Source organism: Tenrec ecaudatus, chromosome 12, assembly GCF_050624435.1.
Source record: "Tenrec ecaudatus isolate mTenEca1 chromosome 12, mTenEca1.hap1, whole genome shotgun sequence".
NCBI classification, from domain to species: Eukaryota; Metazoa; Chordata; class Mammalia; order Afrosoricida; family Tenrecidae; genus Tenrec; species Tenrec ecaudatus.
Window position 1 is genome coordinate 127,584,721 of NC_134541.1, and position 12,043 is coordinate 127,596,763.

The following is a 12,043-nucleotide window of genomic DNA, read 5'->3' on the forward strand; positions in this document are numbered from 1 at the left end:
CCTGGGACATGGTGGGTGCCAGGGAAAACTATTGGAATGAATGGCGGGCGGTATCTCCTTGACAAACCCTTTAATTTGTTTATCAAGGAAGGTTCTATTTTATCTTTTCCCACCAGCCTCTCAGAGGTAGGGGGCCGATGCGGATCTCAAGCGCGCTCTCGTCTAGAAGTTAACTTCGAGGAGAGACCAGGTAGGGTTCAAGTTGTCCAGCAGCGGAACGTGGGCTTGGAGGAAGGGATGACTTCCCGCCAACCCCTCCTCCCACCCCCTCCCGGGATCCAACCGCGCGCCCCCGGGCGTGGCCCAGCGCGGCGCCTTTAAGAAGGGGGCGGAGCTCAAGAGGAAAGACAAAGCCCCTGGCCGCGCGCTCCCCCTCCCCCCTCCGGCGCACCACACGGACAGTGGTGCCCGGATGTCGGTGTCGCCGTCGGTGACAGATGGCGCAGTGTCTGCATCTGTGAGAGGGCTTCTCGGCCCGGACCTCCTGGGGTTCTCGGCCTTTCGTTCTCCCACCGTGCCCCGCTCTACACTCCATCGCCGGAGGCCCGCGCGCCTATCACAGGCGCTTACATAACGTGACCTTTCACCCCTCCTTACTGCCCTCCAGTGCGGCGCAACCCAACTACGCGGCAGGGGGAGGGGGCGGTACCCACGTGCGGAGCGGCAGCTGCCCGGAGCCAATCACTTGCGAGCGTGGACCAGCTCCCCGCCTATTGGAGCCATCGCCACCGGCGCCACAGGGGAGCGAGTTAGTGTGTGCGCTGGCCGGGCGGGGGGGAGGAGGGCAATCTCCCGCCATTTTTCAATAATTTCCTCCGGTGCCTCCGAGGAGGAGTCGTGACTGCCGGACGCGGAGGCCTGCAGCGGAGGTCAGCCGGAGCCCGCCGGACGGCGCCGAGGTGTGCGTGGGAGCCCCGGGCCGGAGCGCTCCGCTCCATGGGGGCCGCGCGGCCGCTCCAGCGCTGAGGGAGCCGGAGTTCGCGCCGCCCTCTCACCCCTCCCCTCCCCCACCCACCCCCGGGAGCGCGGCGCCAGCCCGGGGCCGCCGGGGCCTAGTGCAGCGCTGCGGGCCCGCCGAAGAGCACCGGGGCGCCGCCGCCGCCGCCGCGATGGCGCCGCTCCTGGGCCGCAAGCCCTTTCCTCTGGTGAAGCCGCTTCCCGGCGAGGAGCCGCTCTTCACCATTGCGCACACCCAGGAGGCCTTCCGCACCCGGGAGTATCCTTTCCAGCCGGGCAGGTCGGGGGGCCGCGCCGGGGGCAGCTGTCAGCGCGGCCTGGACCCCGACCCCATTCCCGCCAGGCCGGCGGTTCGTGGGGCGTCGGGCCCGCCCGGGGGTCCCGCTGCGCCGCGCGCTCTGCATCCTGCGCCCGGCGTCTCTCACCCCTCCCCCTTCGGTCGCTACTTTGTCCCCGGGTCTCCGGGGCGATGGCGACCTGGGGGGTCTCCCCAGGGCCAGTCGGGCCGGCGCCGAGTTCTGTTCGCTGAGATCTCCCCGTTGCGCCCAAGTTGGCGGCCGCGTGGACGCGGCCAGCGCGATTGCGGGGGGCAGGTTCTTCCCGGGCCCTTCCCGTGGGGCCGGGCAGGGAGGCCTCGAGCCCAGGGTGAATTTCTAGACGTCTGGGAAGGGAAGGAAAAGTTCCCAGGGAGGGCGGCCCCAGCCTAGAAAGTTTTTAAGACGGGGCGGCAGTCGGATGGGTATTGGTTATGATTGTCATTTAATTAAAAAAAAAATCTTTCTTGAACGAAAACGCCCAAACATGCTCTTAAGTTTTTAGGTTTGCCTTTAGGGACAACGGACTGCTGCAGGACATGGCCTGCGTCCTCGCTGCCGCCTAAGCATCGTGGAAAGGTGCTTGTAACGAGGTCCTTGAGCGCAGTCAGTCGACGGTTAAGTTTCTTTGGGAATATGGAGGGCTGATAAAGCCTTTTGGAAGCGCAAGTGTAAGAAAGGGGGGGCGTTGGTGGGAAAAAAAATTTCGAGATCAGTCTTTTAGGAGTGAAGGTTAAGGGCTGATTGGTTTCGTCAGCTCCATTTCCTGTGGAAGGGCTTGAGTACCCAGTTTCTGCTAGTTAGCGCAGGAGACGTGGTTCTGGGACCCAGTTCTTTCCCTTCTGTGCCTCCTTTGAAAGAACTCTTTTCTCGGGTAATCTTACTGTGCCTTTGGGGACCGCTTAGGATTTGTTGGGTCTGCACACAAAGGGACTTGACAAAATGAGTCGCTTGCTTCTGGGCATGGGATGATGCGGGAGAGTCTCTGGGAAATAGATCTGCTGAGATAGGCCTCTTGGAGGATTTAGGAGGCTGCCGAGGTGGTAGGAGCCTCCTGCCAGGTTGCTTAGAGGGTTTCGTGGGGTGGTTGGCTTGTTAGAGGTCACTCAGCACTGGGTAAATGATGACTGGCAGGAGCCCTCCCAGGGCCTCCTGCGGAAGCACATCTGAGAACTCTCCCTGCCATGTCAAGCCAGACAGTCACTCCCCAAACCGGCAGTATTCTACAGCTCCCCGACTTTTCCTAACTTTCCAGAACATCAGTGGAGTGGAAAAATGTATGCCGGTAGGTTCTTTTCAGGTGGCATCCATCTTCTGAGCAGTTGATGGGAACGCACTTGCACGCTGCCATTAGGGTCATTTTCTAGGGCTAGTTCTAGTAGAGGATGAGTCCCATCAAGAGACAAGTTCTAAATCTGTAACAGGCCCTGAGCGGGGTAGCATGTCATGTAGTGAAGTCATTGAAATAGAAATAAACACAGGGGCTTCCACAGGTTCCTGGGGAAAATCCCATTTTTCCATGAACTTTTTGAAGGCGCCCTTACCCTTATGTTTCTTGGGGAGAACAACGAGGCTTTATATTTGAATAAAAGATTTACAGTCTCAGAAATCCGTGGGCAGTTCTACGCTTCCCCGTAGTTCCCTGTAGTCACTATAAGTCAGAATGGTTTTGCTTATTGTGTATCTGGATGAGCTGCCCCGCTGTTGGCTAAGCTTTGGCACTACTAACCACAGGGTTAGCAGTTCTAGCCCAGCAAGTGCTCTGTAGGAGAAAGCTAATGCTGACTGCCCCTGTAAAGATTTACAGCTCGGGAAATTATGTGATCATTATGAGCTGTAATCGACTTGATGGCTGTGGGTATTGGTATACACGAATTCCACTTACAATGATTATTGAAAACTGGGTCTTGGGACAGTTTAAGGGTACGTGTGTAAAAAAATTACTCGTTTTGTATTTCATAAATCAATATTTAGTGTGTCCCGCTGAAGGAGCACTAGTGGTGCAGTGAATGTAGCTAGCTAACCACAAGGTCAGTACTTTGAACCCACCAGCTGCTCCATGGGAGGGTCCTATAGGGTCTCTATGAGCCACAATTGACTTGAAGGCAGCTAGTTTGTTATGTTAAATAGGCACCTCCTATCCATTTAGAACTTTTTTACTAAGAGGTAATTGCATTATGTGCCAGGGAGGGGGATTCTCTGTTGGGAGTTGTTACAAAGGGAAGTACTAGGATGGTTTTTAAATTGTTGTCCTGGATGACTGGCAGGTTGGCATATTTCTTTATTAGGTTATTAGTGGTTTCACAGAGGAGAGTATGTGGTTGGGTAACCTCCTTTTGAACTGTTATTTCTAGTTCTCAGGTTTATATTTATAGTTAGGTTTATAATTGGTTTTGATATTTTAAATTTTCTAATACCTTTCTGACTGTCTATATACTCTAGAGCAAATGATGTGTTTTATTAAGAGCTGTGAGCTGATAGGGTCTTCATTTTGGTGAAAATATATACAAACTCCCAGACCCATTCTAAATTCAGGGTAATTGATAACCGTGACACACTTACCTGTTGGGTGTGATTCTCCCTGTTAACTTGAATGTTTCCTGAGTGGGTGGTGCCCATCCCCCCTGTGGGGGTGTAGTGCTGGAGTCATCCAAGGAGTCTTCAAAAGCAATATTTAATTGCCAGGGTAGTGCTGTGTAAATCCCCCCCTTCTCAAAAAAAAAAGGGCGGGAAGAGGGTTAGGCCAAATATGTTTGGGACTCCATCACTTAAAATTATCCCTTAAAATTCTGTGTCTAGACTTATGCTTGTCCATCTGATCTCAAAGCCCACTGCCCTGAAGTCATTTCTGGCTCTCAGGGACCGTTTAGACAGAGTTGAGCTGCCCTACCCCATTTCCAAGGCTGTGACTCTTGGCAGAAGCCAACTATCACACCATTCTCCCATGGAACAGCTGGTGAGTTTGAGCCATCGACCTCTTGGTGTTAGCAGCCAAGCACTAAAACAATGTGCCACCAAGGTTCACTTTAATCTCATTTAGATAAGTAATTATTGAAAAGAGGACAAAACTTCATGAGGGAACAGGGAATGAGCTGATAGGGCTCAAGTAGAAAGAAAATGTTTTGAAAGCGATGATGGCAATATGTGCAAATATGCTTGACAATGGATGTATGTTGGATTGTGATAAGAGGTGTATGAGGCCCCAATAAAATGATTTAAAAAAAGGGCAAAACAGGTCCACAGTGAACATGCTTCATTCAATGAGCTGAATGGTTTAGTTTAAAAATGACTTCATTCAGTAGTTTTGGTTCCAGCCCTGAAAATTACTGGCAGCAGATTTGGGAAGTCCTGCAGGGGTTTGAATGTCCTCCTTAGCATTATAGTGTACCTAGTCATTAACCTTAAATTGGGAGTTGTGAAGAATCGCAAACATTCCGTGACTGATCTGATAGAGGGATGGCCGTGTTCACCGCACTCTGATGTAGTCCTGATACTAGGAGACGAGCACTTGATAGGTTTAGGGAGGACCGACCACAGGTGAGACACCAGATGGTAGCTGTAAAAACTGACCTTACCAAAATAAATTGCCCTTGATTCACAAAATGGGAATGGTATACTGAACTGTATTTAAATTCAGACAGATTTTAAATAGGAATTGAAGCTAACAGCAGCCTACTCTAGATTAATATTTTTGTTGTATTTCAACTAAAACACTTCAACTGTTTTTGTTTCTGAAGCTTTAGAAACACCTAGTTCATAAGTTTGGTTAGCATCATTGTATGAGCATTTTCAGGTGGTGCAGTGATGAGAACCTGTTAGAATATACAAGTCCATTGTTAGTGGTTACAGACAGGAAGGATTAAGCAGCTGTTCTTAACCTGTGGGTCGTGACCCCTCTGGAGGAGTCGACCACCCTTTCACAGGGGTCTCCTGATTTATAACAGTAGCAAAATGATAGTTAAGAAGTAACAATGAGAGTCCCTAATAAAATGTAAAAAAAGAAAAGAGGAGAAAAAATGATTAGGGCAAAGACTGTACAGATGTGCTTTATACAATTGATGTATGCATATGTATGAACTGTGATAAGAATTGTATGAGCCCCTAATAAATTGTTAAAATTAAAAAAAAAAGAAGTAACAATGAAAATAATTTTATGGTTGGAAGGTCACCACAACATTAGGAACTGTATTAAAGGGTCTCGGCATGAGGAAGGTTGAGAACCACTGGATTAGAGCTTCTTTGGGCAGTTAATCGGACAGAACTCGATTGGGCAGTTGGGGTATTACGTTTTTATAATGTAATATCTTCTAAGTGTTAAGAGATGCTTGATTCATTTTTCACTTAATGACACTGGACCAGGGAGAGAAAGTAGGATAAAGAGCAAATCTTGAGTTTGTTGTTGTCATTTTCTTATTTAGAACCTTTGGTTATTGTGCAGTTTTTTTTTACCCTCCAAATTTTGTGGCCCACTTTCTTTCAGTCTATCCAGTACTTAATGAAATGAAACAGTTCATACAAGGCAAGAGAACAAAGAATGGGCATTTTTCACGAAGATAACACAAACTCAGGGGGGAAAGTACTGGTAGATGCCCATGAAACTAAGATGGCAAGTATTTGTTTATAGTTTCTACCTTTGGAAAATTGCTCAGCCATTCTGTCGGCAGTGACATCTGCTGCAGTTGTTGGCATGTACGAACCCCCACTGGCATTTGCGCTAGGTGGTTCTTTGAGGTTGAGCGACTTATTTTGGTAACCTAAATCTGAAATGGCATCTGGAGGCAGCAGACTCACTCCCCTCAGAGGCTTCTCCTCCCCTTTTATTTTTCTAGCTTTCTCTTAATGTAGTCAAAGTCATAGAACAGTTACAACAACTTAAAAATAGTTAAGGATCATCATAGGAATGTCACTTTTGAGATTTTTGATTTAGCTGAGAGCACTAGTCTAACTAACAATTTTGAGTTAACATCAGGGCATTTGCTCTAAGACAGTGGTTCTCCACCTTCCTAATGCTGCAACCCTTTCATACAGTTCCTCATGTTGTGACCTCCCAACCATAAGATTATTTTCATTGTTATTTCATCACTGTCATTTTGCTATTGTTCTGGGGTCGTGAACCACAGGTTGAGCACTCCTGCTCTAAGATGTAACTCTTAGATTTCATAGCTGTGAAATGGGAGCCACGTGTGAAATTAATTATATTTTAAAATTCAGGCTATCCAAAGTCCCATTTCAATGTGTAATTTAAGAATCACTGAGACCAATTGACATTCCTTTTTTTTATACTGTTGTTCAAATTCACTGTTTTGTACTTGGAGCACATCTCAATTTAAACTAGCCATGTTTTAAGTAGTTTTAAACAGCATAACTCTAGAACATTTGAACTAAGTTAAAGTGTTATCGACCTGTTATTTGCAAGTTTGTTTAAGTTTCTTTTCCTGAGTCTTTATCTTTTTTCAGAGTAATGTGTTTTGAAAGTTATCTTTCTGAAATAAACTCTTTTTAAGAGGGTGGCTGACCCCTTTGGTGCAGAAATAGTTGTAAGCTGCTTGTTGACCATTGACTTTTAGCTATCATGCTGGTGCTGGACACAAAGATGAGTACTGTGAAGACCCTTTCATTGGAGAGCTGCTAATGCACTAGACGGTCATTGTGAGTCACCTTTCTGACGGTTCTTAGCCCAACCAAGACTGAAACCTACTATTTTTGGTTGATTCTCATACAGAAATATTTTACATTCCTCCACATTTTAAAGGGCCTAACTTTTTTTGGAGAATACTCCATGGCCATTGAATCAGTTCTGACTCACACAGGGGAGCCTTTCTGAGACGGTAAGTCTTGGAGGAGAGCAGACCGCTTCCGCACTCTCCTGAGGAGTGGCTTGGCGTTTAAACCGCGGATGTTTGGGTGATGTCCATGCACTGCTGAATGCCCTGTTCCATCAGGGCTCCTCTTGGAGGACTCAGTCCCTGCAATCATGTTGTTACTGACTCTTTGACCTGTAGGGATGAGAACCAGTGGGTTTCCGAGGCTATACATCTTTCTGGAATAGAGAAAGCCTCAATTTTCTTTTAGCTTTATTATTTTTTTTTAAGCCTCATCTTTCAGTCCCAAGAAAGGACTCGTGTGCTTGAGCCAAGTCTGGTGGTTAGCAGCGTAGTGAGAGTGTAACCCACTGTGCCCCCAGAACCAGCACGTAATATTTCTATTGTGATGCAGCGTTTTGAAAACTCATGCCTTCATTTTGATACTCTTACCGATTCTCATGGCTATTTTGCAAAATACATTGGCATCTTGGATCAGTTGTCTTCAGGAAATAGTTTTCAAGGCATTTTTGGCTCTTGGATTATAAGTGGGATGGTAGCATTTGTCCTGAAACTGTATCTTGGGTTATTTTTCTCTAAATCTCCTTTAGACATTATTTCTTTCCTCTTGGTAACTTTTTTGGTCATCTTGTTTCACTGCCTGTAAAGTGTTCCATGTGATTTGATATTACTCTTAGTTTATTTAAAAGTGTGGTGAAAGTAGTCCTGGTTAACACTGTTTATAGTTCTCTATTGATGTGCTGTTTTTTTATCATTCTAATTTTATTTAATTTATTTTTTAAACATTTTATTAGGGACTCATACAACGCTTTTCACAATCCATACATACATCAATTGTATAAAGCACATCTGTACATTCTTTGCTCTCATCATTTTCAAAGCATTTGCTCTTTTTTCCCCTCCTTCCCTGCTCCCCCCTCCCTCATGAGCCCTCGATAATTTATAAATTATTATTTTGTCATATCTTTCCCTGTTTGGCGTCTCCCTTCACCCCCTTTTCTGTTGTCCTTCCCCCAGGGAGGAGGTCACATGTAGATCCTTGTATTCGGTTCCCTCTTTCTAACCCACCCACCCTCTACCCTCCCACTATCACTCCTCACACCCCTGGTCCTGTGCCTCCAGCTCCTATCTGATGATGTGCTGTTTTCTATGAGTATTTAACAGTTTATTTTTTAAGGAAAAATTTGAGTATCTCCAATGTCTGTCTCCTTAATGTTTAGGACACAAGGATGCTTTCTTTCCCCTCTTTAAGTTTTTCTAGTAGGAGACAGTTATATGTTCCTATGAAGGCAGCAATCATGCATATTTAATACTCAACCCAGGGACTAGACAATTCCTTTCCTACAGTCCCCCATTGCCATCTGTCGATTTCGAATCAGAGACCCACCCTACAGGACCGAGTAGGACTGCCCCTCTGGGTAGCCAAGACTGCAGATCTTGTCAGAGCAGAAAGCTTGATCTTTCTCCTGCCCTGCAACTGGTGGAGTCCAGAGTTGAGCTGCTCAGCGTGTAACCGACCCACTCACTGTGCCTTCAGGGCTCCTTTGACAGTCAGTAGGAAGGACTCAATAAATACTTGTTTTCCCTCTAAGGTACATTACGTGTTCTCTCAACACTGTCTTGCTGTCATCCTACTGTACACTGGGGTGTCATCAAGAAGTTTGTAGAAAAATGGAATTGGAAGATACATGTAATTTTCCCATGAACTTTTTGAAGTTTCCTCATGGGCTAGGAAGATCACAGTGACTACAGTATGGCAAATGGATCACCAGCCTCCAGACTAGAAACAGACTAATGAGACAGCCATCTAAGCAAGTCTGGGTGGTGCTGTGGGGTGGGTTGGGCTTTTAACCACAAACTCAGTGGTTCAAAGATAAAGGCTGAGGAGGCTGACCCCTTAAAAATTTAGTCTTTGGGGACCCCGTGGAGCAGGCCTATTCTGCTTTTACAGGGTTGCTATTAGAATCAGGGCAGTGATCTGTGTGTGTTGTTTCTACTGGCCTTTGTGGTGGAGAGAAGTAAAGTAGATAGAATTGAGAGAGAATATAGGTGTGATTTGGTTTGCACCTAGATAGTAGTAGTGGTTGATAAAATCTGGAAGAGGAGGGTCAAGTTTGCATCTGTTTTGCTTGACTGGATGTTGGGGGAAGGTAAGTGGAAAAGGCAGTTTGGACATTCGTATGTTAAATACTGTTTGAGATCCATCTGTCTGTTGAGAGAGGTGACTGAGCTGATGGTAGAAGTTAGCGACATAAAGGCAGTAGTTGAAGTTAGGACATTAATGTTGACCTAGTCAGTAAAAATGCTGTAAGATAGGTGTAATTTTTAAATGAGAGGGAAATAACTATGCAGTGGGAGAGATTCATAGCTTGAAAAATATATTCAAGAAGTATAGATTTGACATTCAAATAAATGCTTTGTGTAATAAAATCCTTGCCCTTTTTTCTTTTTAAAACAATACAAGTCATAGAAAATGAAGTCCAAAATTTTGATTGATGGGGCGTCTGTTCTGTGGGGGCCACCGGGTTGTCTCTTTGTATTTGTATCAGACTCTTCAGTTATCAGAAGGGATTGTGGGTTTACAAAATGAATAAGTAAGAAGCATAGACGATCAGAGAAGACAGGGTTATAAGTGAGACCAATTAAAATGTTTGAAAATGTTACCACTGGATAAGAAGTGGGGATGAAACTGGATCTTACCTAGTGGGGACATACGTGGAACTTCATTGAGAAATTTAGGTCTTGTGCTAATCATGTTAAGGTCAGCTGTTCAAATCCACCAGCTATTCCTCTGCTAAAGATGTATAGTCTCAAACTCCTGGTGTAGGGTCACTGAATCAGAATGGGTTCAAGGGCAGTGGGCTTCAAACTGAGAAGATACCAGCGCCATGCGATGAGACTGTTAGGGTGTGGTTTATAAAAAGTTAAGAGTTGAGGTATCCCTGAAGTATTCATGTTGTACCAGTTCTGTTGACTACTTAGGACTAAGGAGAAATGACAGTTTTTCACTTTTTAAAACAGCAACTAATAATAATGTAATGGTCTCTTTAAGGCATATTTGCTCTACTACAATCTTTATTATAATCTTCCATTCTATCTGATTACAGTGAATTTCTTCAAAACAAAACAAATGTAAAAAACACCAGTCAGCACTGAATGGATTCTGACTTTTGGCAGCCTTGTGCGTTTTAAAGTAGAGCACCAGTCCTTTCTTTAAGGTACCTCTGGGTACACAGAACCACCAGCTGAGTGCATTAACAGGTTACTTCACCCAGTGACCTTGTATGTTTGTGAGTTAGACTGTGTGTTAGACTGTCTCTGGCTTTTTGAATCTACCTACTGATTATTTGTCTTGTTGTACCTCCCTCCGCTACTTAGTGGGAAATGGCCCAAAAGAAACACTACCCCCGAACCCCCAAAAACACTCCCAGATTTACTAATTGACTTCTTACCAGCCAGAACCCTGAGGTTAAAACCAGAGGGATCTGTTTAAGTAAATTTATTTCCACCACGATAAAAAGGAGAAAACACAGGGATTGGCAGTTAACCTTCGTCGTCGTGTCAGTGTATTTTCTGACGTAGCATCTGTTACTGTGTATAAAAGTAAACCAGTTGCTTGTTGTGTGAGCATGCTGGCTGATGGTGAATTCCAGCCGGAAAGGTGTGTAACAGGTCTTCATGGATCTGCTGCCAACTTACATGATGTTCTCAAGACCCTGCATGTCCCTGGGAAGACTGAGTAGTGAATGAAAAGTGGTCTTAGGAATACAAGTACCCATTACTGGAGACAACTTAGAATTTAAAAAGGTAATTTCACTGTGATGAAATGCACAAAATAAAAATCAGGGTTTTAAAAGCCATTTTAAGTTTACAATTCCTTGACATTAATTGCACTCACATTCTCTGTAACTATATTCACTATTCCCAAAAGGTTTCCATCACCTTAAAAGAAACCTTGGGCCCCTTCAGCAGTAACTCCATTTCTGCCTTCCTCATTGAGCATAGTCTTATTAAGGTCCATTCATGTCATTGCATGCCTTATAGACCCTACTGTACTTATCCTTGTGTAACTTCCCATAGTATATACATTTTGTTTATCCATTCGTTTGTGAAATATGTGAGTTGTTTCCACCTTCTGGCTATTGGCAAATGATGAAGCAATGCGCATTTATGTACATATGTGTATTTGAGATCCTATTTTTAATTCTCTTGGGTCAGTACCTATAGTGGAATTGCTGGACTGCATGGTAATTCTCCATTTACCTTTGCAGTTGTTTCACAGCAGCTGTACTGGTTTTTACATTGCCTCCAGCACTGCCCAAAGGCTCGTTTTTCCACTTCCTTAGCAACAGTTACTGTCCATTTTTCTGATAACAGCCATCCTAGCAAGTGGGAGATGCATGGCTGATCCCTGTCCAGAGCACCTCATACACAGCTACCACCCATCTTCCAGTGTAGGTGTGGAGGTTGCTGGGTTGCTCTACAGATTTCAGGCTAAGACTGGGAAGAAAGGCTACCCCTAACATTGACAGTAAAAAAACCCTCTGGATCGGTCATTTCATCTTTCATTGCAAGTGGTCTTGGGGGATGGCACAGTGCTGGGCAGTCAAGAAGGTCTGAAGAGATATCTCTTTGTACTTTTGATTTGCATTTCCTTGGAGCTTTTTGGCAGCCTTTTGGAGATGGGAGAAAGATGAGGCCTTCTACTCTTGCAAAAAGTTACCGTCTCAGGAATCTACAAGGGCCACCACCCTACTCTAGTCCTATAATGCTGTGAGTTGGAATTGACTCAATGGCAGTGAATATCTTTGGCGAAATGTCTACTAAAGTCCTTTGCCTAATTTTTATGGCATGGCTTACCTTTTATGTTGAGTTTAGAACTCCTTTAGGTATGAAGAAGCAATGGGTGTTTCTAAAGTCTGAAGACCTACCTATAAATGGCTCCTCAGC

General features: G+C 45.3%; 1 protein-coding gene across 1 annotated transcript in view; it reads left to right on the forward strand.

Moving 5' to 3' along the window:
• Positions 1-754: 754 nt before the first annotated feature.
• Positions 755-12,043, forward strand: part of BAZ1B (bromodomain adjacent to zinc finger domain 1B) — a 62,651-nt gene continuing 51,362 nt past the window's right edge. Inside the window, exon 1 of the mRNA XM_075564870.1 lies at positions 755-1,216. Within this exon, the coding sequence (XP_075420985.1) occupies positions 1,110-1,216 (107 nt within the window). The 5' untranslated portion in view covers positions 755-1,109. The remainder of the gene's footprint in view (positions 1,217-12,043) is intronic.